The 27900-nt window shown below is 41.5% G+C and overlaps 1 protein-coding gene across 1 annotated transcript in view; it reads left to right on the top strand.

Annotated features, from left to right (window-relative positions):
- The window catches only part of lama4 (laminin, alpha 4), a 41477-nt gene that overhangs the window by 2714 nt on the left and 10863 nt on the right, over window positions 1–27900 (top strand). Inside the window, exons 2-27 of the mRNA XM_050057686.1 lie at window positions 6238–6339; window positions 6461–6588; window positions 6684–6764; window positions 8457–8671; window positions 9317–9417; window positions 11815–11995; window positions 12465–12548; window positions 12634–12785; window positions 12984–13094; window positions 13467–13578; window positions 13842–14006; window positions 14410–14603; window positions 19593–19709; window positions 20314–20462; window positions 21208–21349; window positions 21437–21530; window positions 21627–21743; window positions 22208–22393; window positions 23166–23305; window positions 23721–23885; window positions 24716–24861; window positions 25201–25363; window positions 25476–25609; window positions 26928–27099; window positions 27325–27456; window positions 27550–27692. Of these exons, the coding sequence (XP_049913643.1) occupies window positions 6238–6339; window positions 6461–6588; window positions 6684–6764; window positions 8457–8671; window positions 9317–9417; window positions 11815–11995; window positions 12465–12548; window positions 12634–12785; window positions 12984–13094; window positions 13467–13578; window positions 13842–14006; window positions 14410–14603; window positions 19593–19709; window positions 20314–20462; window positions 21208–21349; window positions 21437–21530; window positions 21627–21743; window positions 22208–22393; window positions 23166–23305; window positions 23721–23885; window positions 24716–24861; window positions 25201–25363; window positions 25476–25609; window positions 26928–27099; window positions 27325–27456; window positions 27550–27692 (3626 nt within the window). The remainder of the gene's footprint in view (window positions 1–6237; window positions 6340–6460; window positions 6589–6683; window positions 6765–8456; window positions 8672–9316; window positions 9418–11814; window positions 11996–12464; window positions 12549–12633; window positions 12786–12983; window positions 13095–13466; window positions 13579–13841; window positions 14007–14409; window positions 14604–19592; window positions 19710–20313; window positions 20463–21207; window positions 21350–21436; window positions 21531–21626; window positions 21744–22207; window positions 22394–23165; window positions 23306–23720; window positions 23886–24715; window positions 24862–25200; window positions 25364–25475; window positions 25610–26927; window positions 27100–27324; window positions 27457–27549; window positions 27693–27900) is intronic.

The raw sequence follows: 27900 nt of genomic DNA, 5'->3' as shown, positions 1-27900 counted from the left end.
CCCAGTCTGAGTTTCCAGAGTTGACGGCCCCGGGGAACAAGCCCCCCCCCCCCCCCCCCCCCCCGCAGCCAGACTGTCTGTGCAAAGTTATTGAGTTAGGATGAGATTCTCATGACCCTGGATCTGTCCTGTCCTGAGGATGTTTGGAGGAGTTAGCATGACTAAATCCAGTGTCTGAACCTCTCGTCAAGGTCAATATAAATACAGCAGCCAGCTCCAGTTGGTACGCAAAGCGGAAATTAGATACAACCTCCCAGCTTTAACATTTAATCCACCTAATTCTCCCACTCTGGGAAAACTCTGCCAGGAGGCAGATGTACATAAAAACACACAAAATACACTACATTTAAAAGTTATCTTAAAAAAAACCTCATCATTCTAGAGAACTGTCTGTCATTGAGGCATCCCACCTCCACACATGCACTGCAGAAAGAGGGCATGCATGGCCACAGTTTTGGAGCTACATGATCAGAGACAGTGTTGACTTTGGATAGCACTCATCTGCAGAGCCAAATCCTGTTTTCATGCTTGATACCAGCTACATTTGTTCGGCTCTCTATCATAGAGATGCAGCCTTATGGTGTATCCTATTCGGTCAACACACAGGAAATACACTGATAAATACTGAGGAGAGGCAGCTTCACATGAACACAGAGAGGCTATATAACATGTTGAATGTCATCTTTGTTCTCCACTGTAGTGGGCACAGTGGGAGGGCCACAGAAATAGTTCACATTATTGAGTGTGCTCATAGTTGGCAGAAGGCTCTAAATGGCAATTGTTTTAATTTCCATGATAGTTACAGATGAATTAAAGTAACCACTATGTTTGAAATTCCTATTCAAACTTTCAGATTCTTTATTACAGGACTACCCCCAAGTGAAATTGGGGGTTGTTGTCTTGAGAGTAACATGAGAAGATTGATATCAACCTTATGTTTCTGTGTTTAGTACTCAGCCAGTTAGCCTAGCTTAAAATTAGGAGGAAACAGCTAGGCTGGCTCTGTCTAAAGTTTAAGCAGGGGAGATGGGGGGCAATTGCAACATCTCGAATTGCACCTGTCAGAAATAAGACAGAGCCATGAAATGCAATATGCACATGGTCTTTGATGGTCCCTCTCCGCCTGACAAAGGACAAAGTGGTATCTCGTACTTGTCAAAGTTTTTCTGCTCAGTCTGATTTTTGAGGTGTAAAAGTAGTTTTTCTTTCATCGACAATATTTTCCACATACTGTCCTAACCTTTAATGTCTGCTAATTTAAGTCTGTCTAGTTTAGATGACCATTCTGTTGTCTTTACTTTGATATTTCTGTAAAATCTTAGCTTTGTTATTTCTAGCTAGCAGGGTAGCTTGTGTCATGGACGGTACAGTTGGTGTCAGTTGTCGGGTTAGCAACATTTGTTTGGACAGAAAAATGACTTGTGGGCTAAAGCCCATTTTAACATGGAGGAAACACAAAAACGGGTAATGTTAATTATACAAACATGTCAGCCAAAACCAAATTATAATAGCTATTTTACTCTGAAGTTCACCTTAGTAAGAGCTTTGTGTCTTCTGTTAAGAAAACCCTTTGGCCCTTGGACATCCCTTTTTATTTTCACAACACAGTCCAAGCTGTAAACACGGCAATATATTAATACCTTATATAGTTTATATGGCTATCATGTTAGCAAACAATGTAAGCTCACCAGTGTGTTCACTACAGAGTAGAGCTGGATCTTAATACCCAAGAATGTAAGTCAGTATTTACTTATAGCTCTGTTTTGGTCTCCACCAACTCCGAAGAAGGTCTCTCTTTAGCTGCTAAATGCTCCACTTTGTTCACCAGCTGGTCTCTAGCTGTGTCTGTCTGCTTTTTGTTGCTGTACAGTACAGAGAGTACATCCAATGAGTTCTCATCCCAACTCATCAAATATTGCTGCTTTGTCATCTACGTATGACGTGTCAGATATCCTCCTGCATTTGTTGACATCCTGGGACAGTGTATCAGTTACGCCTGTTAAGTGCATTATGTCTTTACTGAATACGCTTCCATTTTCACAGAAAATGTACAGTGTCTGCTCCTTAGATACATAAGTTGTTTCAAAATAAACTTACAATGTCAGTAAAACACCTTTTATTTACGTTTATTCCCTTGTGCAACACAAGCATGTGGTTAGGTTTGGACAACAAAGGCATGTGGTATGGTTTAAAAAAAACATCACGGTTGGCTCTACATTCATGTAGAAGGGAACACCAGGTTCCCAGATAAAAGTCTGGGGTTTGTTGGACCCATCCACCGCCCCTCCGACCCGTCCTATAGGGATTTTCTAGCTCCTTACATCACATCGTTGCCGACAGCGTATCATACTGCCACAACAGGTGCCATACGGCCAACAGGCAGCGTATCCATCCAGCCGCGTATCAAACTGACACCACCCAGCAGCATATTATACTGCCACGAAAGGTGACTTCTGGCATCAGTGTCTGTCGCCAAAATCACTGACCAAGTGGTGGTGTTAGACAAGGTTGGAATGAGAACAGGCTGATACATCAGGGCTTTTTCCAGCAATGTAGCTGGAAAGTATAAATTGGATGGATTAACCATTGCTTATTAAAAAGTAGCTCCAACACCCCTAAAATTGTCCATTTTACATTTCTGTTTATGTTCAAGTTAAATAAGTTAGATATGTTGATTGATGCGTTTTAGATAAGTTGGAGGGCATATTCTTTAGAGACAGGCTAGCTGTTTATCCATGCTTTTAGCCTCTATGCTACGCTAGGCGGAAACCCAAACTTACAAGCTTACTATAAGACATGAGATTGATATCAGTCTTCTCATCTCACTCTCAAAAAGAAATCAACTAGGCTAAGCATAGCCCTATTTCCCAAAATGCTGAACTGTTCCTTTTAGGTCTGAAGCTTAAATTATAAATCCACAAAGTCATCCAAACATGTGCAGAAAAATGTTATTCTCACAAGCTGCTTGATTGTTTACTTCAGATGCATTCCACTCATTTTAGCGCAGTCTAAAGAGTCCAAATGTCCTACCTCAAGACCATCTGCTGCATCTCCCTCTAACCCTCTAACCCTCTGCCCTGTGCTCCCTTGTGTATACACACTGCAGCTGTTTGACCCATCACACACACTGTCACACAGCTAATAGGTCTGAGCCAACTCAAAACACTTTTAAGTGGCTTTACAAATGGTAAGTAACTCAGGATCTCAGTAGTTTTCCCATAAACCCGTGGTTCATTACTCCTAATAGCTTGGACTACCATCTGGGGCCAAAACTTTTATCTTTTTTCCTGTGAACATTAAAACCCATTTGAATCACTGGCTGCATTTTCAGGATGTGTTACATGGAAGGTTGACAGATAGACTGTTTTATGGTAATGATGGATGGGTCTGGTATCAGTGTATGTGCACTGTGGGTCAGGGAAAGCCACAGGAAAAAGGTCTGCAGGAAGAATCAGTGCTGCTGTTCACAGCGTGTTTCACATTAGCTGGCCACAAAAGCATGTCTTTGTCTCACAGCCCATCTGTGAATAAATCAAAGGAAAATGTGAATTATAAATAAGCATGCAGTACTGTATGTCTGTGGAATGTTCCATCTTCTGGCTTTTCTAGATGCATCAATGTCCGGTTAACTGAGTGGAACGAGTAGAGGTCAAGCTATGGAGTTCTTACAGGCTGCTGCGAACAAAGTGCTATTGTATGCTTCATTGAATGGTGCTGCTTCAAATGTTCAAAGATGTTCAAAGGGCAGTGTGTGTGGGAGTGGGTGTGGGTGAGGGGGGCACGCCTCTGAACTCTGACATCACACCATCCTGAGAAGCCGTGCTGAACAAACATCAGACAGGATACAGGTTTTAAAATGACTTTCTGTATATGGGAGGGTGCTGCTGTGATTCAGAAGAATTTCCTCACAACTCACTTGGTGCATCTGCCAAATCAATTTTTACAGAGGCTTTGGGGGCCTTGACCCTTCGGGCCCCAGAGCCTGTGTCTGGTGGGCCTTTTCAGTAACATATCTACTGTGTGCTTGCAGAGCTTTTTTTGTTTGTTCTGAGGGTATGATTTGCAGTACAAAGAGTTGTAGAATAGTGGAAATAAGTTGTTGCATAGCTTTTCTGCATATATTGACTTTGATCACAGATGCTACGGTGTGCACTTGGTTTCATTTTGCATCCCATCTGCTTGAGAAAAAGGGATCTATATAGGGATCTTTACATTGCCTCTCCCGTGAGGTTTCTTCCATTTCTTCTTCATGTGCTCAGATGATTATTTCCTTGCCTTCTTACAGAGCTCAGGCTAACTCAGGAACAGTTGACTTAAAACCCACTGAGACGTTCCTCTACGTGACTTTGGGCTACACTTGACCTGAATAATTTGGTTGACTTTTGGGACATGAGCAACGGTCTACATGGTGAAAGTCCTATCTTTGGTTGACCAATCCAACACCCTGACCACCCCCTTACACAGACTTTGTTGCTCTTTATACTACCTATGGGGTTGTAAAAATAATCACTGCCCACTGCATGATGTTATCAAACCAGGGAATTCGTATGTCCACTATGACAAAGGATCCTAATTGATTTTTCATTTCCATTGTTTCTGTGCTACCATCGCATAATGCAGTGTTAAGAGGTCATGGTCATTGAATGTATTTCTGTGAGACCAGGCTTGCAAAATTGCTATTGGAAGAGGTCCCTGTGTACATCTGCAACAAGACGTACACAGGATGTATCAGATGAAGTACGTCTGCAGATGAGAGACAACTCCACTTTAGGGTTTTTAGCCGAACAGTCTAGCTCTCACTGCAGTATTTTTGTCAGCTACCAGTGGGACCGAATGATGGTTATTTTTGTCAGTCAGTGGGTCAGTCTTCCCACCCTTTGACACTCTGTCCAAGCACACAATATTATTCAATATTAATAGCATTTAAAAAGTAAAGCCAAGTTTGCACATGTGGATGTTAATGTTTCGCAGAGGATGTCTCCTAAAGATTTGGGTAACCCACTGACCTTTTCACTAGTGCCAGTATTGGGCCAAAACTTCCTCTCATTGTATGGAAATATCCTGCTCTAACAGACAGATTGCTATGACATTTACTGAACACAGTCATGCTCTCCAGATGATAAACCTTTTAAATGTGTATTCCCCATGAGTTTTAATTCTCGTGCCACCCTTAGGAGAAAATATTAGCTTTGCATGGAATTGAACAAGCCAAAAATGTGTAAAAGACTTTTAGTTCATCATTTCTAAAGGAGCATTGGCACTCTACTCAACATTAGCACATTTACTGAGAAAGATGGAGGACAAAATCTACCTACAGTGAACAGGGCTCGTGCGGCTTTGAAGACTTTAAAGTAAACCACATCATGGTCAGGGGCTTATACTGCTGTTTTACTTTATATGCCTCCAAGCCAGCAAAAGCCTTGGCCAGAGGAATTATGTTTTCAGATTGTACATCCCCATGTATATATCCCACTCCTGTGAATACAATATTTCTAGAACACCTTGGGTGAATTTCCTCAGATTTGGCACCAACATCCCCTTGGACTCAACGATGAACTGATTAGATGTTGATGGTCAAAGGTCAAGCCATGTGACCTTGTCCTTCTCATTCTTATGAACTCAATATCTCAAGAACACCTTGATTGAATTTATTCAGATTTGGCACAAACGTCCACTTGGACTCAACGATGAGCTGTCTAGATTTCAGTGAAGGTTAAAAGTCGAGGTCACTCTAATCTTGTGTCTGTCTCATTTGGTGAACACAATATCTTCAGAAGGCCTTGGGGGAATTTCTTCACATTTGGCACAAATGTCCACTTAGACTAAAGGATGAACTGATTAGAAGTCAACTTCACCGTGACATCATGATGTTCTACAGAAACACTTTTCTGGTCATTATTTTATGTCATAACTCAGGAACAGAAGGGGAGACATTTGGTCAGATACTGAATTGGTGACACTAATCTTGGGTGTCCACCTTGAAACTGTGTTGGTTGTATAGATCTTCTGTGCTGCTGGGTTGAAGATGTGTTTGAAGAATCCATGTTTTATTCTTTGTAACTTCTTTGCAGCAACATCCATGTTTAAAGCATCGTCAGCTGTTACAACTACATATGAGCCTGCAGGACATGGCTGTAAACTGTAACTGCAATTTGACTGGTTGGCGTAGACATACAACTGAGAATTGGTGATTCTAGTTTACTTAAGTAAGACTTTATATTCCTGTCCCCACTGCAGGTGTGTGCAAAAGGATTTTTCATGAGTGAGCAAAACATATGTTTGCCATGTAACTGCAGAGGCCATTCAGACTACTGTGAAGACATCACTGGCGTTTGTTATGTAAGTTTCCCCACATTGCTTATTTCTATCTTAATTATCTAAGTGAACAGATCACTTTAGTTCACTTCATTTCCATAACTAAAACATCTTTTAAATCTGTTTCTAATATTCTTCCTTTCAGAACTGCAGGGACCACAGTACGGGTGATTTCTGTGAAATGTGTGAAGATGGCTATATGCTGGCTCCCAGCCTTGACGGGCACCACACCTGCCGACCCTGCGCCTGCCCCCTCTCTGTTGAGTCTAATAAGTAAGCCAGCCTGTTCGTGTTTCTGCAGCCACAAGACTCCATGTTGGCAAGCTGTGGGTAATCTCTGAAATACTTTCCCTTGTTTGTCCGGCCAGCTTCGCAGTGCGCTGTGACAAGGGAGGTTCCATTCTGCGGTGCAAGTGCCAAGAGGGATACGCTGGACATTTCTGTGAAAGGTCAGTGCCGAGGAGACTTCAAGCAACCAATCAAGGAGTTGTATAAATTGCACGTAGCAATAATGCTGTCTGTGCACATTCAGTTAAAAATACAGTTTACTAACTGAGGTGGGGAAAACTTCATGACAGAGTAACAAGCATTCAAGCAGTCCACAATTTATTACAGTAGGTTAAAGTGCAAGTCACCATAGAATAACTGCAACATGTACCTATGTAGCCACTTTTACTGTGTGTTTCATCACTACTTAGATTGCAATTGTAACTTTTTCAACCCACACACATCAACAGTTTCCGCTAACTGATATGGATTTTCTAGGTTATGATTACAGTCCAATCGCTATGCAACCACTGAAATTGTGTGAGTCTGGAATCACTGGAATCTGAACCACGGACATCACGAGTGAGTGTGAGAAAAATTGCTTAAAGCAGAACTGACTGAAAACAGACAACGCACTTCATCAGGTTTGAGTGCAGAGCCACAGATCAGCTGAGCAACATCTGCATGTGTCAGGCCTCTCTGTACAGTTTCCAGTACATTTTCCTCATTTCTGCATCACCTTCTTATCCTAATTTAGCAGTTTTTATTTTATTTTACACAATTAAATGAAAAAATCTTACCTCTTTGACAAAGCAAAGCATTTAGAAAAATGCTGCAAGTAAATAAAACATTTATAAAACACCACCTGTTTGATAACACACATGCTTCATACAAAAACACACTGCTAAACACCAGCAAAAATAAAACGCTACAAGTAGAATGCAACACAAGAAATATAAACTCTTTCATTGCTTATCTTTTGTCCATTTTCTACTGTTTTCACAAGCTGTAGTGTGTCGAGCTCTCTCAGCAATGATAACTTGTACACATGTTGACCACATGTATATGACATCACGTTTGTAGTTCAGCCACAGGAGACACGTCGTCGCTACATGCCTGGTGCTGGTATTAGTCATGTCAGTCTCTCTTTATATTATCATTAGTTTACATCAATGTTTAACAACAGTATAAGTCAGAATCCATATGTGTGAACACAGAGATGGTGATTTGCTCTCCACTGGAAGCCTCAGTCCCCCAGAATGCATTGCTGCCACTAGACGATCGCATTTTTGTGTGGCCACTTTGACATGTAACAAACAGCTGAAGCAACAAGTCGCCCCTTGTCTGCAGATTATTTTAAGTAAGGGTCTGCCTGGACCCTCAGACCCGAGACACAGTATGGGTTCATAGGGGTTCAGGTCCACATTTTATTATGGTCATTGGGTCTGGGTCCCCTTCTATTTTTGTGGGTCCTTATATACAGTAAGATTGATTAGAACAGTATGGTCCGATGTGATATTTATAGCAACTTTTTTTTGTAGCAATTTTAATTACCAGCTTTGTCAGGTCCATAAAATAGAGTAGAAATCTTAAACATGCACCAGGTTGGGTATAGATATTTTAAAAAATGTTTTGGGTCCAATCAGATCTCTGAACAAATTTCCCAGGTCCATTTGAGTTTGCATCCATGATTTTGGACCCATAAAGACCTCTAATTTAAAGTCATTATGGAAAACCAAACACAAAATCCATCGAAAGACTTCATCATAAAATAATTCCTGGTGTGCACCAAAACCAAAGCTGGATTTTTTTCCTTGATATGTTCATAGTACAGTCAGTGGTATTGTCAGTCACCTGCAGTCTTTCCCCTCCAGGTGTGCTCCAGGTTACTATGGCAACCCAATGGCAATTGGTAATTCCTGTAAGAGATGCGACTGTAATGGCAACTCCGACCCCAACCTGATCATCAACGAGTGCCACAACGTGACGGGCCACTGCCAGCACTGCTGGGGAAACACCTCCGGCGCCAACTGTGAGAGGTGTGCTCCAGGTTTCTACGGCGACGCCATCAGTGCCAAGGACTGCAGAGGTGGGGGCAAGGAGTGAACTCCTACATTCAAGATATGCTTGATCTATGCTTGAAAGACTCATGCTGTTTAAGGGGAGCTTCCATGTGCAAAGGCTGGACCTGTGAGGGTATTGTTGTTGCCTAATGTTCTGTGAAACCTGAACAATTCTACATGTGCCAGCGACGAAGCTGGATGTATAATGAAGGCAAGAAAATTAATTTAGTTTGTTGACACAGCTGCTCTGGCTGACTTTTGAAAATTATCGTCATACACTAGTGACAGCAGTTCAGCATTCTCTCAGGCCAGTGTAGAACAGCACAAGATGACCTGGGATATTATGTCACACTGTGTTGGAGTCGGCATATGAATAGTTCCAAATTACAGGTTTGTTTTTACCACATATTCACTTGTATTTTAGTTATATCAAAATGATTGTATATGCAGCAAAAGATAGAGTTAGTTTTTCACTGTTATGTTTGTTGTGGGGTGTATGTTTTCCTAAAGCTGTTCAGTGGAAAAACAAGACAGCGTGAAAACTCCGGGTCCAGGATTACCTTATGCTTTTGGAGGCCCTGCAAGTCCAAAAATAGCCCTTTCCACCATGCTTGTGATGTCATTTGACCTCTAATGTTCTCATCATTGACTGTGCCGTGTGGCTGTTGCAGAGTGCGAGTGCAATGAATGTGGCACCTCTTCATGCGACGACAGGACAGGAGTGTGTCACTGCAAGCCGGGTGTCACCGGACGACTCTGTGACCAATGCGAGGTGAGAGAAACCACGTGACTCCGCCTACAGTTGTCCAACTGGTGTTTCCTCTGGGACACACAGGAAATCTCATGTGAAGCAGGGTTAAATGATAATTCCTGTTTATTACGATGTGAGTCTTATTTCCTTGGTTTTGGTCATTCCGTCTGTAAAAATAACTGACATATATATATAACTGTTCATTAAAAAGAGTACGAACATGATCAGTCAGACCCAGGTTACCCAAAATTATCTAGAAAAGAAAACAGATAAGCTGTAAAAGTAGAAACGAATAAATTTGCTGAACTGCACTGCTGAAAATGTATAGTTGAAACATTTGAAGTAGTTTCAGGGGCTTAACATGTTGAGTCAACAGAGTGTTTAAACTATGAAAACAAGTTAAATTGTTAGAAGTGTTTGCACCTTAATCGGACAGTTCATCCCAAAATCAATGATATATTTTTTTTTTCTCTTCCCTATACACCTTGTTATGAGGAACTATTTTCTTTCTACCAAACCACACCCGCCAACCGTATCATTGCGCAGAAGGAAGTGTGCATCTACTCATGCTCATGACAACGTGCAATGTAAAAATTAATGGCATGCTCCGCAGATGAACTGTAGGTTAGCTAACAGTACTAGAGCTGATATGCAAACACTCACAGCATGTAATTTGTAGTGTATGCATTAAAAGTAGTTGAACTGCAGTTGTCACCTGAAAAGCATTATTTGGAAGAAATAAAACTAAAATTATAAAAAAAAATGTAGTCGTAAACATCCAGCAGGGTTTACGGGCTTATATTCTGGCTCAAATTTGCTAACCACTGTTAGGTGTTAACCCAGTTTTCCTGTGCACTGAGGGACTATTATCAACACTAACTAGCACTAACTTGATTTCTATGTCCAAGTAAGGTAGTTTCAATAATTTGGTTGAACTGTTGGTGTAGTGGCTAAACTGGCCCAGTGCCGGTTTCCACTGCAGTGAATGAACCACTAAAGTGTTTTCTTGCACGCGCATACCTTTGTGTTTTCTTGCAATGTATTCTTCGGTTCTTCGGTGGTGGTAGTTGACAGAAACCTATTTATTTACTAGATTCATTTCTTATGTTTTAACATTATGTGTTGCGGTAAGAAACGTAACACCTCCTGTGGTCCAAACACACTGATCCCCACACCTGTGTGTCTTTTGTACTTAATTGATTGACATGACCCATCACCAATTCTAAAAACGTTGACTGCCCCCTTGTGGTGTGGCAGCAAACAAAAACACCCATATTGGCTCCAACAGTTGGTTTGTGACGATCTGTCTGATTGTTAGAGTGCTTGTGTTTCGTGCACTGCCTGACACTGTTGTAGCAATGTAGCTGTATTCATAGATCTCAGCAATGACTTAAGTGAGTGTGATGTTGCTGCTAAAGTGATGATGGCCAAAACTACCAAACTAAGACCCCAACTGTAATAGCCAAGACTTATCCTTATCCTTTCATCCGCCAAAATGACTATTTGTATGTCAGTTACTGACCTTTTTTTACGTTATTTTTTTCAAGAAAACCTTTCTCACACGCCTGTGTTGAACGAAGAATCCAAAAACTAAGAAAAGGCGACCACATGTTGTAAAGCAAAAACTATATCAAAACATCTGTTTACAAACTCACACAACTTGTGCAGTATAATCAAAGTCTCATTTATCCAGTCCTGTGCTCAGCAATTCCCAAACACATGCAATTTTTAATAAAACATCACCACTTAAAACTGAACTGAAAGTGAAACTCTCTTCAAAGCCAGACTCCATTGACAAAAACAGTAATTTTACCTTGCTGAAACCAGGAGCTGCTGGTCTACTGCTGCCTCAATCATTTAGTTTTTTTGTGTTATTGAGTGAATTTGTTGTTTTAAAGTTTTGTTCTAATTCACCAAAGTCACACAATAACACTAACGAACTAGCGATCAAGGCAGCGGTAAACCGGAAGTTCACGTCTTCAGCAAGGTAAAATTACTGTGTTTGTCAAAAGTCTGGTGCCTTTGAAGAGAGCATGGATACATTTTACTTTTAGTTCAGTTACCTGATGGAAAGGGAAGTACTGAGCATACAACTGGAAAAACGAGACTTGGCTTATACTGCATGAGTTGTGTGAGAGTTTGTAAATGGATGTTTTGATATTGTTCTGTTGTTAAATGCAGCCCCTTTACATTCATCAATGATTTCTCGGTTTTTGGATTGTTCATTTCCAGTTCATGCAAGAAAAACTAGTTTTTTCTTCACAAATTAAGTAAGACAGGGTGAGTAATTGATGTACTGTACAAATGGTCATTTGGGGGTGAAGTATTACTTCAACTGATGCACAACAATATGTTTCATAATGAACATGAGCAGCCAGATACTGGGATCTAACAATGTTTTTCATTCATGTAATCTAGGAGGGCTACTCAGGTTTCTCCAGCTGTCAGGGCTGTCGGAGGTGCGAATGCGGGCCAGCCTCCGTCCGCACCACCTGCCATCCCCTCACCCACAGCTGTCCGTGCCGCCCGGGGGCCGGAGGTCGTTACTGCGAGCGCTGTCTCCCAGGCTACTGGGACTACAGTCCTTCCGGCTGCCTGAGTAAGTCATCTGTCCGTCATACTACATGTCAAATGTTCTCTTGCTCTCTTGAAAAAAACCACCCTCAGACCATTTGTCGAAACATTCAATGCAGATAACACTTTCCCAGAGGAAAAGGCTGTGCTGAGTACTCATGTTCCCACACCCACTCCTACAGTAGTACACATGATGTCAGTGAAGCATCTGCTGAGAGATGTGACCCTGTAGCCGGAGACTCTGCTGAGAGCTGGATGACATCACTGCGCAGCCCGAATCTATACACACACGCAGCTGCTAAAAACATCAGTCCCACACAAGAGAGGCCACAAGACAGATGTGCAGGCCTCAAGCCAAAATACCATCTGTGGGTCTTTATATATATTTGATAACTGCTCTGACCTGTATACAGCTGATCAACAATTTAGGCTGGTGTGCAGAACTTTCTGTCGTACCCTCTGTGATGAAGTGCATCTGCATCTGTTTTTTACAGAGTGTGACTGTGAGAGTGGCCACTGTGATATGCACACAGGAGAGTGCCTGCCAGAGGCTGCAACAGTCAACCTGTGCAACATCAGTGAGTGGACCTAACAGCTGTAGCAGAGACTCCACAATACAACTGTGCTGTAATTATCTAATCCACTTATCCTCTTTGGTTTTAGGCTGCGATGACTGCATTTGGCATCTGATTAGGGACTTGCGGTTGTCCAATAAAACACTGGACCACCTGAGAGTCGGCGTGTTGAACATCTCCACTGGTGCTGCTGCCAACGACAGGATCAAATACTACAACTACACTGCTCATCGACTGCAGGTACATACACACATAAAAGAATAAATGCAGATGTGAATGCAACAACAAATAGAAAGACAACATGCATTAAGACAAGTTAAAGGGTAGCTAGTGGAGCAATGCACAATAATTCAGATCCATCCAGTCTAACAGTGTAACTGTTTCTGAAGGTTTCCTTTTCCTTAGTCTAATAAATGAATTCATTTCCTTTGCTCCCAGACTCAGTTTCAAGGCTGGAGAAACAAGTCCTCTGTGATGAAGGAGCAGACTGAGGAGCTGGAGAAGGCTGCAGATGATGTGGGGTTGGACATCAAACAGCTGGGGGAATCGGTTAGCTAAGCCATCATCTTTCCTTTAATGCACATTAACCATTAAAGTAAAGTCTCTGGAATTTTAAAGGCTTTAGAAGTTCAGGCCAATGTTTTTTCCCCTGGAAATACATGATGCACCAGTTCTTACCATGTGCATCACTGTGACAGTCAGATTAACTACTATGCTTCTATACAGTATGACAGTCAAATCCTATACATTCTTTACACAACATAACATGGCTCACAAAATTGGACCTGACATGTTCCAATTACATGAACTCAATCTAATCCTTGTAAAAGACATCTGAGAGTTCCAGCTTGGTCTTTAGAAGCAAGTGACTTCACCCACTGATTGATGTGTCATTGATTAGTTTTTGTGGTGGTTTTCCAGGAGAGTGTGGTGAAGACTCTGGGGGACAAGTTGGATAATGACACGCTGGAGACCGTCACTCTGGCTGAGCAGCTCAGCACAAACCTCACTGATCTCAACACACGCATTGAAGGTATCAAACGGCTCTGGTTAAGTGCAACCGACTCTTTTGGCCTATCAGTGTCTTGTGCGTTTCCTGCAATCATGAACTTGTCCTACTAGAGAGAATAAATGCTACTGACTAGCTTTGGGGAGTTGATTCTGCAGGCTGCGGACAGTCATTTAAAACACATTAAATAAACAGTATCTTACCGTTTGACCGTAAAGTCTACACTTGCAATTTTGGTTAATATAAGGTTCCCTAATTCATCTCTGTGTGTTAATGTATGTGTGCAGAGATGATCCATGACTGGGAGCTGTACAGCGTTCACCAGGAGGTGGATCCAGAGGTGGCCAGGCAGAACACTAAGGCGGCCCAGGGAATGGTGACCTGGATGAGGACACTGGATCTGTCCCCACGAGAGCCCATCGCCACCGATGAGTCGACTGAAGCCCATGACTGTGAGGAGACACGCAACTGTTCACAATGCACTAAAAGAGCACACACAGGCAGAAACATGCTCGACATGAAACTGTAATGAACAGTCGAACAATGTGGTTAGCTTCAGTAACAGTGCTAGCAACAGCAACAGTGCTGACAGTGTTAATGAGGGCGACCTGAAAATAACTACTTACAAAACAACATTTTTGTGATTGTTTAGCCAGATACTGCCATACAGGTGGTGATCAGTCTGTATATCTGTATATTATTATTTTTGGTTTTCCACAATTAGATACTTTTATGTGTAAAACATACCAAGCCCACTGCTCTGCATTGCCTCAGTCTGAGTTTTTACAGTAGCAAGTCCTGAATCACTCAAATGTGACACTAATGATAATGTAATGTCTCTGATTGTGTTTCCAGTGCTGAGGCGTATCCGTCAGTTGGAGAAGAAGTTGATGGTCACAGACGGCCGCCTCCCACCTGTCAGGGAGACCCTGTCCCGCTTCTCCACCAAGCTGTCAGATGCTCAGCGATTTCTCCAGAAAGCAGCCAGCGCCGTCCAGGAGACGGAGAACAGGAACAGGGCCAGCATCCTCAAATTCCAGAGAAATGAGGTGATTTCCCATGACCCCCCAGACTCATGCTGAGTACCACTCCCTCCCTCTCTCATCTCTTCTCCAGCACTCCCTTCTTTTTCTGTGCTTGTCAGTATGGATACATGAGTAAACAGCCCTGTTAAAGAGCTCACAGCCCTTCCTCCCTGCTGTGAGGGAGTGTGCTGGCATGGAGTTCATCCTCTAAGTGCTGTCTGCTTTAGCTCCTCTCATAATGTTGAGTTTTGTTAAATTACACCGAGGTACCTGGCCCTAAAAGACACAAGAGGAGCCTATCCTTAGCATGCACTGCACATGCAAAAGGCTGTGAGAGAGAGGAATCTGGTTGTTGTTTGCCAGGCATGTCAGAGAAGTCTATTACTGGTGGTATTTAAGTGCTGAGAACAGAAACACAAAACCATCTGTGGGAGCTTTGGTCTGTTACATTAGGAGGAGGCCCGCACAGGGGGAGCAGCATTGCTGCAATACAACATTTTTTTCCCATGATAATATCCAGAGCCTACACACAGAAAAATAACTTTATTTCCCATGATACAGCCCACAGCCAACACACAGAATCATTACTGTACAAGGGAGATTCATCTTAAACAAAAACACGGAGGAGCATTTAGACTGCCCAGCAAACATTACTCAGTATATAAGATAGATCCAGTATATATGCAGTGGTGCGTATATGCAGATAAACAGCGTTTATCCCACCTCTGGGCAGGAGGATTTACCATATATCTTCTTTTAATGTAGCTAGAGCTCCATACTGAAGGCTATTAGTGTCTGTCTTACAATCTCCCAGTCAAAAGAAGTCCCACCCTGCAGGCCCAGTCTCACCAGTATTTTAGATGGCTGAAGTTTGTGGATGAACCATTTATTTTAATGGAATCCCTGCAATCTCTGGAATTCAACTTTGGTGAACTTTGACACACAAATTCTCACTGTTGACCAACTGCAAAATGTCTTGCCAGTGCCGACCATTGGGGGAATGGAGCACAGATGATAAGAGAACTCAATACAGTGTTGGAAGCAGAGCCACATTCATTCCCTATGAAAGTTTCACAGAGGGGGAAGAAGCCAAACTCCCACATATACAATTACAATTACAGGCTACTTCCGGTTTAGCACTCCGCTAACTTGAATGGGAATAAAACAGTTCAATTATGCAGCTCTTCTAAACTTTCCTAATGTTGTTGGACCGAATGGATCAAATTCTGATGGTGAAACGTGTCAATAAAATGTATCCACTGATTTATAGACGTCTCTTTAGCCATGTAAGTCTATGGAAAAAAGTCTTTTGGGGCCCAAAAGCTTCATGTGACAGATGTAATTCCACTGTTTGGCCACTGTGAAATTTGGTTTCAATGCTTAGAGCATTTTCTGGGGGCCTGGAATGGAGTGCCTTAGGAATGAATCTTAAAACCTTGAAATGAATTTTGATTTTAGCACTCCCGGTTCCCTCGTCTTGAAGTCAATGGATTTTTTTTTTTATTCGATTTTTAGTTGGATGCTTGAAATAAGGTCTGTGGTTAACACAAGCATTCATGTTTTGTTCTACAACATAAAATACATCAATAAATACCCCACTCATGACCTTTGCAGCTTTGTTGTGTCTTTAAAAATTGGCTAAATGAGACTACAGAACGTCATCACATCTAGCTGTGCCGAACATGGCTTTACAGTCTTGTTATGGTGGTGACTTAAGTTATGTGACTGTAGTGTAGTTTGTTTATATCCTCAGGTTAGCTTTTTACCTCTGGCGATGCCACTTAGGCTTCAATAATCATGAGAGTTGTGTTCATTTGTGAAGATCATCTTGCTGAACAAAACGTATCATAGAGTATCAGAAACATTTGTTTGCCACAGAGCTCATTTTCAGCAATAATCCAAAATCCAATGGGAAAATCCCATAGGCTTTTTAGCAAAGGCTCAAGTGCGATGCTAACTTCTGTGTTGGCCAGAAAAATGTCATCCCTGGGGCACTCTATGGAGAGCTGTAAAGAAAGCTAGTGTAGCTTATTAGCTGTATCTCACCAGCCACTTTTTTTTTTTTTATGCTTTACTGGAATAGAAACTGCTCCACCAAAGGGGTGTGGGGTTTTTTTTTTAGTTATGAGACATCAGCCGGTGGTAGAACTTATTGGTCCCCTCAGCAACCAAGCTAACATCCTTAATACCTAACAGATAGCAAGCTAGCTAGCTCAGAAAGCTAATGTGGCTATGATTGAGGCTGCCAAGCACTTAAGCAGTTAGCTTGATAGCTACAGTAGTATGCTACAGTAGGGGTTGCTCATATTGACAAACGTAATTACCACACTTTTTTTTGCTTTGTTTTGCAGCTGACAAATGTAGGCTACTTTTTTGGTTTGGTCTCTCTGCTTTCGTCTACCTTAAAAGCCTTAATAAACCCACTTTACACAATCTGCTCAGCACCAAACAGCAAACAGACACAGTAGATACTAGCTGTTGAACACAGAGAACATTTTAGCAGCTGAAAAGACGGATTTTTTTTTTTTCAAGAATTGGTTGGAAACAAAACAGAACTAAAAGAGAGGGAATATTAGACTGACATTTATTTGGATGCAACTTCAATGAATATTAATGTTGCTCCATATCTACTGAATATATAGACTACTGTAAATATTCTTCCTTACATTATATTTTTTTATGCTATATATTACTGTTGACTCTTTTCAAGAGCTTCCAAGTAGCCATTAGTTTCTACTCATGTCCATGTGGTAAAAAATCAACATGAAGAGACATAAAATGGCCTTTAATGTACCCATCATAGGAATCATCATGTTTTTTTTTATTAAAAATAAAATACATATAATGTAAAAATATTGTCAAAAATATTTTCCCACAGTAATATAGGTATAGTTTAATCCTCTTTTGGTGTATTACCTAACTAATATATGTCAGATGTGATGCTGACTGTGATGACCTGCAGTATCTGGGACAAGTTTCAAGCCTGTGTTCATACTGTAGTGTGAGATGTAGAAACCAGATGCTGTCTGGCAGGTAGAACACATAAAAACATCTAAACACATACACTGGAAAATGGTTTGCCATAACATCTATACTCATGATTTGTAATAAATGGGTTAAAACATACAAAAACAGTAGTCTGGACCTCCCAGTCCTTGAGTTTATTACTGTATTTTAGTGTCGTTTCCCCGGATCTGTAGATTTACAACTGTGTAAAATCATATGTGGTTGGAATTTGGATCGAGGAAGTTGTGATCCAGCCCTTGCCGTCATGCCCTGGTTGACATTATGGGTCTGCTGTCCAGCAGAACAGCTGCTGCTGAACTCTGTGTGTGTCTTTGTGTGTGTGTCTGTGTTTGTGTATTTTTGGTTGCGCGTGTGTTATCAGGAGTGGGGATCTCCATGATCAGGGTCTCTGCTGTAAATCAATGCCATGAATGGTGCACTAACCAAACATGGAGCCTCTCCTAATCTGGGGCTCTTCCTCGCCTCAGCACAGACCGGTCGACACCAGCTGCAGCCGCAGTGTGCACACTGCTGGGTTACCACGGCCAATCAAATGATCTCATCATTGTGCCATACTCAGTCATGCAGTCAAATTAAAGGTGGGGTGTGGGTACTGTAAACCAACAACACAGACACTGCACCTCCTATAAGAAGAGCCTGCTTATTTAACAGTGTAGAAATGTATAGTATAACAAAACTGTCAAGAATGGCAAAGCAGCCTGAAAAGAAGTTCTCTTCTTTTTATAAAGGGTACCCTTTTGCTTTTCCTTTTTTTCGGTCATATACATATAATGTTACAATGTCAGATGCTCATATGAATCATGGCCAAAGTTTCAAATAATGAGGCAAACATGTGTAAAAGTAATAACTGTAAGTAAAAAACCTCAGGCTCCAGACCACTATGAATACTCTGTTTCCTGTGGGGTTTTTTCTACTTTTGAGGCAATTTGATGTCAGCTCTTGACTGAACTGCTACATGTAGCTACATGCTAACATCAGGGAAACATGTAATCTTTGTTTCAGATGTTGTTAATTTCTCCATGATTTCATATCATATTCCTGCTGGAACATGTCCAGTTGATTTGGGTTTAGACACTTTTATTGGTGATATTTCAGAGTAGAAAGTATTGCTATACTTTGTTACAATTATTTCCCATTTCTAAGTTCACTGCTACATGTAGCTACATGCTAACATCAGGGAAACATGTAATCTTGGTTGCCCCTGTTAATTTCTCCTCAATTTCCAATCATACTCCTGCTGGAACATTACCAGTTGTAAATATTTGGGTTTCCAAGCTTTTATTGGTGATTTTTGTGTTGCTATACTCTGTAACAGGCTACAATGTCGGTGTAGAGATGCTGAGAAACTGACATAGATGTATCATAATAATAAGATTGAATAAGATAAGGGATGGCAAGATGGCGCCTACTCAGTTCTTTCGAGTTGCTTGCCTGGTGCATACGGCAAAAAAAGTTTCTAGCTTTCGAGTATACTCCTGAGGTATGCAGCCCACTGAATATGCACAGTAGTGTTTCTCATGCTGGCCCTCCTTTAGCAGACTAGCAGCGGTCCTGACTCCATTCATTTCAATTGGAAAAGTGAACGTGAGCACAGATTATGACCGTGTCCTTCACCCCATAATCACTGAAGTAAATATTAGACCCATTTTTCCAGAAGCCAAAATGAGCATGAACCTGAAAATGAGCATAATAGGTCGCCTTTAAGTCTGTGTTAAGTCTACCATCCACTGTGTTAAGTTTGCCATCCACTGCACACCTAGTCAGACTAAAATTATTCTCCCATACAGTAGAAGAGTGAAGTTGTTTTAAAAGCTACTGCATATATCTCTGTATCTTCTCATCTAATTCTTGGCAAGGCCTAGGCCCTAGGATGCTACACGTGTTATTTCAATGTGATGGTCTCCCTTTTATTTCATATTTATCTCTACAGTAAACCACTTCTGAGGCTTGAGTTGTGGCTAAATGTTTATTTTCTTGTGACCCCAGGCAAAGCAGCAGAGGCTGACAGAGGACCACATTGCCGTCAATGATACGCTGGAAATAGCCACAGGCTCCATCTCTGAAACAGAGATGACTGTGGCTGAGGTGGATGGTATGGTGCAGGTAAGGCCTACATGACTGTGAAGACCCATAATTGTCAGGAGGAGCCATGGTGGTTTCATATATAGGGGTTAAGGGTGAGAATGGAAAAATCTATGGGTCACTATTGTCCAATAATGCTCAGAATTTCTTTATGGCTCGCTGAATGAGGGAGTATGTCTCCTAATCTAATAGACTTTGATGTGGGGCTCCAATATCTCAGGGCTTACATGGAATTTATTCGTGAAATGGATTCCTGAGTCAAGCCTGTATCATATTCTAAAACTGGCCAATTTGATTTGGAAGCAATTTGTGGATTGCCAGAGATTGAATAAACTGTGTTCTCAAACAGCTCTCCCTTTTCAGTCAAGTAGCTCTCAATTGAGTTACACTGAGGGGAATTACAATCATCCTGAGGTAACAATGTTAGCTTGGTGGTGTGTGTATGTGTGTGTGGGTTAACATACCTTGGGCTGACTTTGAGTAATCACAAGATAAAAAGAAATAAAAATGTGGGGATATTGGAGATTCTAGGGATGGGACCTAAATACAAAGCAGTGAAATGTCCTTGCAAATAGTGAGTGAAATGTCTGTGTGTCTATGTGTCTGCACTTTTACATCTGTGCAGAATGTAACTGAGTACCATGCAGCGATCGATGGCGCCAGCCAAATGTTGATGGAGAAGACTGAGCGTCTCTCGCTGGCTGACAGAGATCTGGTGCAGAGGGCGGATGACCACGCCAATGAGTTGGACAGACAGGCCAACCAGTTGGAAGAGTAAGACACCCTTCTAAATTAAGCTTATTGATTATAAATAATTGCTAACTTTACAGATTGGTAGTGATGGCCTCATGAAACCTCATGAAGCATTTTCTTTATTTTCTGAGCCCGCTAGATGGCACCCTTGGTTTAAAGAGAGGCTCAAAGAATAGCAATTCAGTGTGCTTTCAACCTTTTGTTCAACAAAAAGTGCTATATAGTGGGCTCAGAAAATAAAGAAAATGATTCATGAGGCTTCATGAGGCCATCACTCCCGACTGGTTACCGTAAGGTGGGTTTATCAGAGCTTTTTACCAATCTGTTCCCATGGATTATTGATGTGTTTGCATAGATTTCCACTTCAATATTTGTTTTAAACCATATGACCCCTGGGGGACTCTAGTTTTGGTCTCTTCCAGAAAAAAATTAGCTCTTTAGATGCTAAACACTCCATGAGCTAGTTGCTAACATTGTCTCTTAGTTGGTGCTGGGCAGGTAGTGTACAGTCAGAGCTGTTTTGCTGAAAACTGCTGCATGCTTCTCAGAACAAGGTAAATGAGAGCATTGGGACCAAATGTGTGTGGGTTTGTCACTACAAACAACACCTTTCACATTACACTAAGTCATTTGATCCATTGTCAGTTTGAAAATATTGATTAGTGTAGCTTTAATTTAATATGATTTCCATTAGCACTCGGGATTTTTGATGCTCTTATAGAAACAGTTAAATTACCATCGACTGTAACAATTCTGTCTCCACCAGTGATCTGAGAGAGAGTGACGCCAACGGCTTTGTGCAGAAAGCCATCAGTGCTGCCAACGTCTACAACAACATTGTGAAATACGTCGACGACGCCAATATCACCTCTCTAACCACCCTCAACTTATCCCAAAGAGCTGAAGATGTATGTTATATCACAGAAATACACAGCACACATCCAGTGTAATGCCTGTCGACATTCTGTAGCTTTGTGATGTGTTCTGTGTTTTAGGCCATCGCCGGGATCAACATGCAGCTCGGGTACCTGGTGACGCAGAGCGACAATGTTTTCAAGGAGTCTGTTTCATTACATTCAGAACAAAATGGTATGGAGCTGTCACAGAATAAGTTATCAGTTATTTCACTGTAATGTTTCAACTATCCAATGTCCCTTTGACATTTACTTTGTCTCCCTGTAACAGAGGTGGAAGCGGAGGTCATTGACAAGCTGAAATACATCGAGGAGACCAAAGAGACCATGGATAAAAACACCAAAAAACTTGCAGAAATAGTTGAGGATATCAATGGAATTCAAACAGGTAAGACAATACTTTATTTTAAAGTAACACTTATGTTTTTCTGACAGAAAGTTGAGAAAATCTAATTTGATAGCTATGAATTTACTACAGAGAAAAGTCTAAGGTGTGTTTGGGCTAGCTTACCACAAACACTGGAGGCAGAGGGAAATCGTTAGCTAGACAGAGCTTCCCAGCAATTTTTCTTGTCAACAAGTATAGCCACTGTCAGACTGCTCATTTAAAAAAAAAGAGAGAAAATCAGAATTTCTCATGTATCTAGCTGTATCTAGCTTTGCAGACAGATGTGGTTTTGTTTGCTCAGGTTGTAAGGTATGCCATGTGTCTGTTTTTGGTCATTTTAAGCACTGGGATTTAATGACAGCAGGCTACTTTTCCTACACCTGTCCCCTTTTCGCCATCAGCTCAGTACTTTAGATCTTGACATGTCAGAATTTGCTCTTTGTCGCCCTCTGTATCCATTTCAGACAGAACACCACAGCGACTGGAGTTTACCCTGGAAGTGGCTGAGGGGACACTCAACCGCTCAGCAGAGGTCCTTCAAACCATCACCCCAATTAGCACCAAGGTGGAGGAGTGGGCCAACAACATGAGAAACAATGAATACTCTACAACTGCTTATGAAGAGGCTGTGGTGTCTGCTGGGGAAGCAGGTATCATAACAGCAGCAGTGTTCATGGCCACCCCATTTGGATGTTATCAGCAAATTAAATGGCTGTTATCTGTGGCTCCATAGATATGGTGCTTGAAGGGGCCTGCCACAGCTACTACTAGCTTCAAAGCCCATTATCAGCCCATTTAACGGACATTTAAATATCCAACGTTGTGAAACAGCCAGTTTTGTTCGGTTTCACTTTCACTTCATTAGGTTTAGGTGCAAAAACTACGTGTCTAAGTTTAAGAAAACATACCATGGTAGTTCAATTAAAACAAACATCTCTGGTTAAAAAAAAGTCAGTGTTGACTTTTGGTTGCACATGGGGCACAAACCCCACTCTCCTGAGTGACAGTCCTGTGTTTGTGTGACTTATCCACCAACCGTCCTTCCCACCTACCACAGACTTTTTTGCTCTTGATACTACTTCACCTGACTTCCTGCTTTTAGGTTGCTGCCTAGCAATTATCGTAAATAGTCATTTTATTGCCTAATAATGGCCCTCCGAACCTACTAGTAGGTGTGGCAGGCCCCTTATAAACCATGTCTATGGCACAGATAACAGGCATTTAATGGCCTGGTAACAGCTGAACTGGCTGTCACGGCAGCACATACATATCTTGGATATTTTAAAAATCATCTGTGGAAAATTACAATTTCTTCATACCATATGGAAGTCACACCAAAACGTATTAACCCTGTTAGTACTTTCCTGAGTTTCTTTGTATATTTTGAATTCTTGTTTTCGTCTTTTTCAATGTACCTCATAGTGGAGAACCTGAACGTACTTGTTCCTGAGCTGCTGGACAAGCTGAAGGTGGTCGAGGAGAAGAAACCTGTCAACAATGTGACCACCAACATCATAAGGATCAGAGAGCTCATAGCCCAGGCCAGGAGTGTGGCCAAGAAAGTTAGTTCATCATTTTGAACATGCTTACAATATGGTCGATTTAGGACAGTCAGTTTTAGACCTGTGTCCTATTTACTTTCCATCAAGAAAGCATGCAAAGACCACATTATCACAGCCTCATGAAAGCTTATATATAGACATTGTCACTATTTCTAAAGGTAGCAACTTGCTGAAAATGCCCATATCCTTTTTTTTACTGCACACCTTCTGTTGACAGTCAACCTTAACCATTACTAATATTCAGGGCTCTGACCACACAGTGAAATGCTAATACTGTAGCTTACAGGGACTTTTCCTTCTTTGAATATTCAACAGTTTGACCACCGTACCTTTGCATTAAAATGTATGGCACAGAAACAGCTCCTCATGCTGATCTCAATATAAGCTCTGAGTCATTCTGATTTTTCTTCCCCAGGTTCAAGTGTCCATGAAGTTCAATGGTCAGTCCTCAGTGGAGGTTCATCCTCCCAGCAACCTGGAGGACCTGAAGACAGTGACAACTATCAGCTTGTTCATGAGAGTGGACCCTGACCAGGACCCCATAGAGGACCGCTTCATCTTATATCTGGGAGACAAAAATGTAAGGAATCCAGAGAAAACAAATGCCTTTGCTTTGCCATATGGGGTATTCAGATACTATAAAACAAATGCTTACCAGGAGGAATGCTAAGAGGGCACAGATGGTAGCCATAAGTAAAAGCACTTGTGGGGAACAACTAGGCATGTACATTTAGCTCACAACTCTAAAAATAGTGCAGTCATTGTTCCCTGTTGTATGTGTGGAATAGATGCTAGTTAGCAAGGAGTTTTTAGGGTGGGTATGTGGCCCAGATCTGCTGCTGAAACTTCACAAACTTGCACCCAGAGGCCCAGGGCAAAGATAAAAGGCAGAGAGCAGCTTGTGGACATGAATAGTTTGTTGTGATCGTGGAGGCAGGAATGACAGGCTTTGAAAGTGCACAGTTGCCCCTTTCAAAAGGTCTCTAAGAGACGCCCATGACAATAGTGCATGTGTGTGCCTTCAAAGTCGGAGTTCATTTACATAAAAACCGTTAGCCCCCGTCCGCCGGGGCACAGAAACTGTGCAGCTATCCAATGTGAGGCCGCTCTGTTCTCTTTAACCAAACTTCACCTTGGTGATTTCACTGCCACTGTAATCTATGCAGTGCTGTTTGTCTACGGCTTTTCAGTGTTAATAATGGCCTCAGCGTGAGCACTAAAGGCAGTCTCAAATGAAGGATGTTTATGTTTTTGAAACCACTTTACTTCAAGGTTAAATAGCATCAGATATTCTCATGTCCCTGTTGGAAACTCAAGCTGCGGTGGTAAGATGACAAAACAAAGGCTGTGATGGGAAAATGAACAGGGTATGAACTCAGCATGAGGTTTTTCTTGTGTTTTTGCTCACAGGGTAGGAAAGACTACATGGGATTGGCTATCAAGAATGACAACCTGGTGTACGTCTACAACCTCGGGGGTGAAGATGTTGAGATCTCATTGGGTTCAAAGCCTGTCAGCCAATGGCCTGCAGTCTTCAACTACATCAAAGTGGAGAGGTAATATCCATTGGTGAACTTCTGGTGTAAACATTGGGCTTTATACATGAATCACTGGTACAAACTCATTCAAGTAACACATACAAGAGACTAAGGATGTTTCATATCCATATAGTATGATCGATTTGTACTGTGCTCAAGTATGACTGCCTTATCATAGTACACTTGTGTCATCATCTATGGGACATTTTTTATGTTGCCGCTCGAGAGCGCCACTCGCAAGATCCCAAGTCTGTACCATGCAGTCCACCTTTGCATTGTGCTTACTGTGTTAATATTTTGCAGACATTGTCAACATGACTGTGATTACCCATGCTCCTTTGTGCTCTTTGCTTGCAGGCTGGGCAGACACGGAAAAGTCTTCCTGACCATTCCCAGCCAGAGCTCCACAGACGAGCAGAAGTTCATCCAGAAAGGAGAAGCTCCAGGCACTGACTCACTGTTTGACATTGACCCCAAGGACATGGTGTTCTTTGTTGGTGGTGTCCCACCAGATGTCAGGGTAATGCCTTTTACAAACATTCCTAAATACATGTAAATCATTATTTAATCATCTTTTTTTTCCCAAAATGATGACGTGTGTTTTTTTTTGTTTGTTTTTTTAATTTAACCAGCTTCCACCTCCTCTGAGTCTTGCTCCTTTTGTGGGCTGCATCGAGCTGAGTTCACTGAACAACGACGTGATCAGTCTGTACAATTTCAAAGAGACTCACAAGATAGATGTTACTACATCAACACCATGCCCTAGGTACAGTATCCATTTGCATGGATTAACCTGTTATAGGGCGCAGGGTCAAAATTTACTGCTAGGCCCCTACTGACCCCCTCATCTCCAACTACCACTCACTTTGCAATATGTATGTGCCCTACCACCTCAAATTCCAGACTATAGAATTAGTTTGTGGTGACAGGATTAAACACACTTTATTTATGTGTATGAACACTGGGCCTCGTTCACAAATCTGTGCTAAAATCATGCGTACGAGCACTGCAACATTTGCTGTGGTGATGATGGCATCTGCAATGATGGCCATGAATTAGCTTCTATCACAGTGTGACACCACAGCTAAGACAGGAAGCAGCAGAGTGACAACAGCACTGCTTTCTCCATGACATGCCTCTAGTACCACCCCCTTGAACTTGTTTCGATCAGGATTCTTGGAACCTACCTAGTGAAACAGTCACATTTCCATGAGTTTTGAGTGGAACCATTGTAATCACAGATGCATTGCAAAATGCACAACGGAGTGTGCATACAGGAGATCACATTGATTACCTACAAGCTTTTCTTATGTTGTCACAGACATTTGTTTTTTGCGAATAAGAAGACGCTGTTTCACTTGACCTCCCATTGTTGCCTCCACTCTCTCTTTCCAACCTGTAGAATGTGACGTCATGTCACAGTTCACATTTCAGGCAAAGGCAAACCTGCTAGTTTTTGGTTCTAGCTGGGAACCAACTTTTCAGGTCCTGAACTAATTTATTTTTGGTCTAAATGTTTTCCGAATGTTTCATAATTAGGTGCACGAACCAGAACAGACCTATTTTATGTTGGTGAAAAAGGAGTATCCGCAAAAGTATTTCCATCTATAGAGAAATGGGGTGTGGCAGTACACTGATTGCAAATAGCGGTCATGCGCCTGTCAGTTTAGAATGACTCCGACTCATTAGCATATGCATGGCAGTAGGAACAAAACTTAACATTAATGTAACGTTAATTTTGGATGCTTGCTTATTTTGTGCACAAAGTATTTCTATGCACATATGAATGAAGTAGGCCCAATGTGAGCACAATATGTATTAAAATGATTAAGCTTTCAAAATTAGATTTTGGTGCTTAGTTGATACTGTATTCTAGTGGAGCAATTTCCGTAACAAATTAGCTATCACTTCAATTAACAAAACCAATTAGTATTCAATAAACCTAGCACTTTTTGCCCCCCCATAGCTGTTGCCCATTTTCCCTATTTGGGGAAGATATTGACACATTCTGCATTATGAATTTATCACGTGGACTGTTTAAAAATGTAAAAAGTATCAAATAACATTTCCTCTTTTATTTTCAGGTACAAGTTGGCATTTTCCCAGAGTCGTATTGCCAGCTATCTGTTCGATGGAACAGGCTACGCACTCATCAATAATATTGAGAGGCGGGGCAAATTTAGTGTTGTCATAAGATTTGATATTGCAGTGCGAACTATTGCAAACAATGGTGTCCTCTTCCTCATGGTCAATGAGGTAAGTCTAAAGAGAACTTACTATTTGGTAAATGTAGTGACTCAGGCCCGAGAGGCTGAGTATCAATGGATGAAACAATTTAACATGCTGTACATTAAACAGTGTATTTTATCATGGTGTATCACATTTTCTTCTTTCTAGACGCAAAACATATTTAGTTTTCATTGTTCAATGCAGCTAAAATGTCACAGGCAAATCCTAATGTATTTTAACCTCTTTTTTCAGGATAAATTCTTCCTTTTAGAGTTAAAGAATGGCTTCCTGCGCCTAATGTACGACTTTGGCTTCAGCGAAGGGCCACAACTTTTGGAGAATAACTTACCAAAGCTGCAAATAAATGATGCAAGATACCACGAGGTAGATTCCTTCTTTTTATTTAGCTGATTAGATATTTTATACTTAAACTTGTGAATAAGTTGCTGTAACTGTCGTGTTGGGCTGTTTGCACAGGTGTCAGTGATTTACCATCAGTCAAAGAAGGTTATCCTACTGGTGGACAAGAGCCATGTAAAATCCATGGAGAATCCAAAAACCACACTGCCTTTCACAGATATCTATATAGGTGGGGCTCCCTCGAGCATTCTCAAATCCAGGTGAGTTGAAAATGCTTGTGAACAAACATATTACACTCAACAGAACAGGCATCTGTTTTCTGTTGCACTGCATTTCTAGACCAGAACACTCAAAGTTGAACTGGATATCACCTTTTGGAATCCTCATGTCTTGGCTGAGAGCAGCCTGTTTCATTTTCGAAAAAAATCAACTTCTCTGGATGACACAGTTGCTCGCTGACATTAATGC

Source organism: Epinephelus moara, chromosome 12, assembly GCF_006386435.1.
Source record: "Epinephelus moara isolate mb chromosome 12, YSFRI_EMoa_1.0, whole genome shotgun sequence".
Taxonomy (NCBI): domain Eukaryota; kingdom Metazoa; phylum Chordata; class Actinopteri; order Perciformes; family Serranidae; genus Epinephelus; species Epinephelus moara.
Note: the sequence above shows the minus strand (reverse complement) of the source record. Positions and strands in the feature narration are given on the sequence as shown.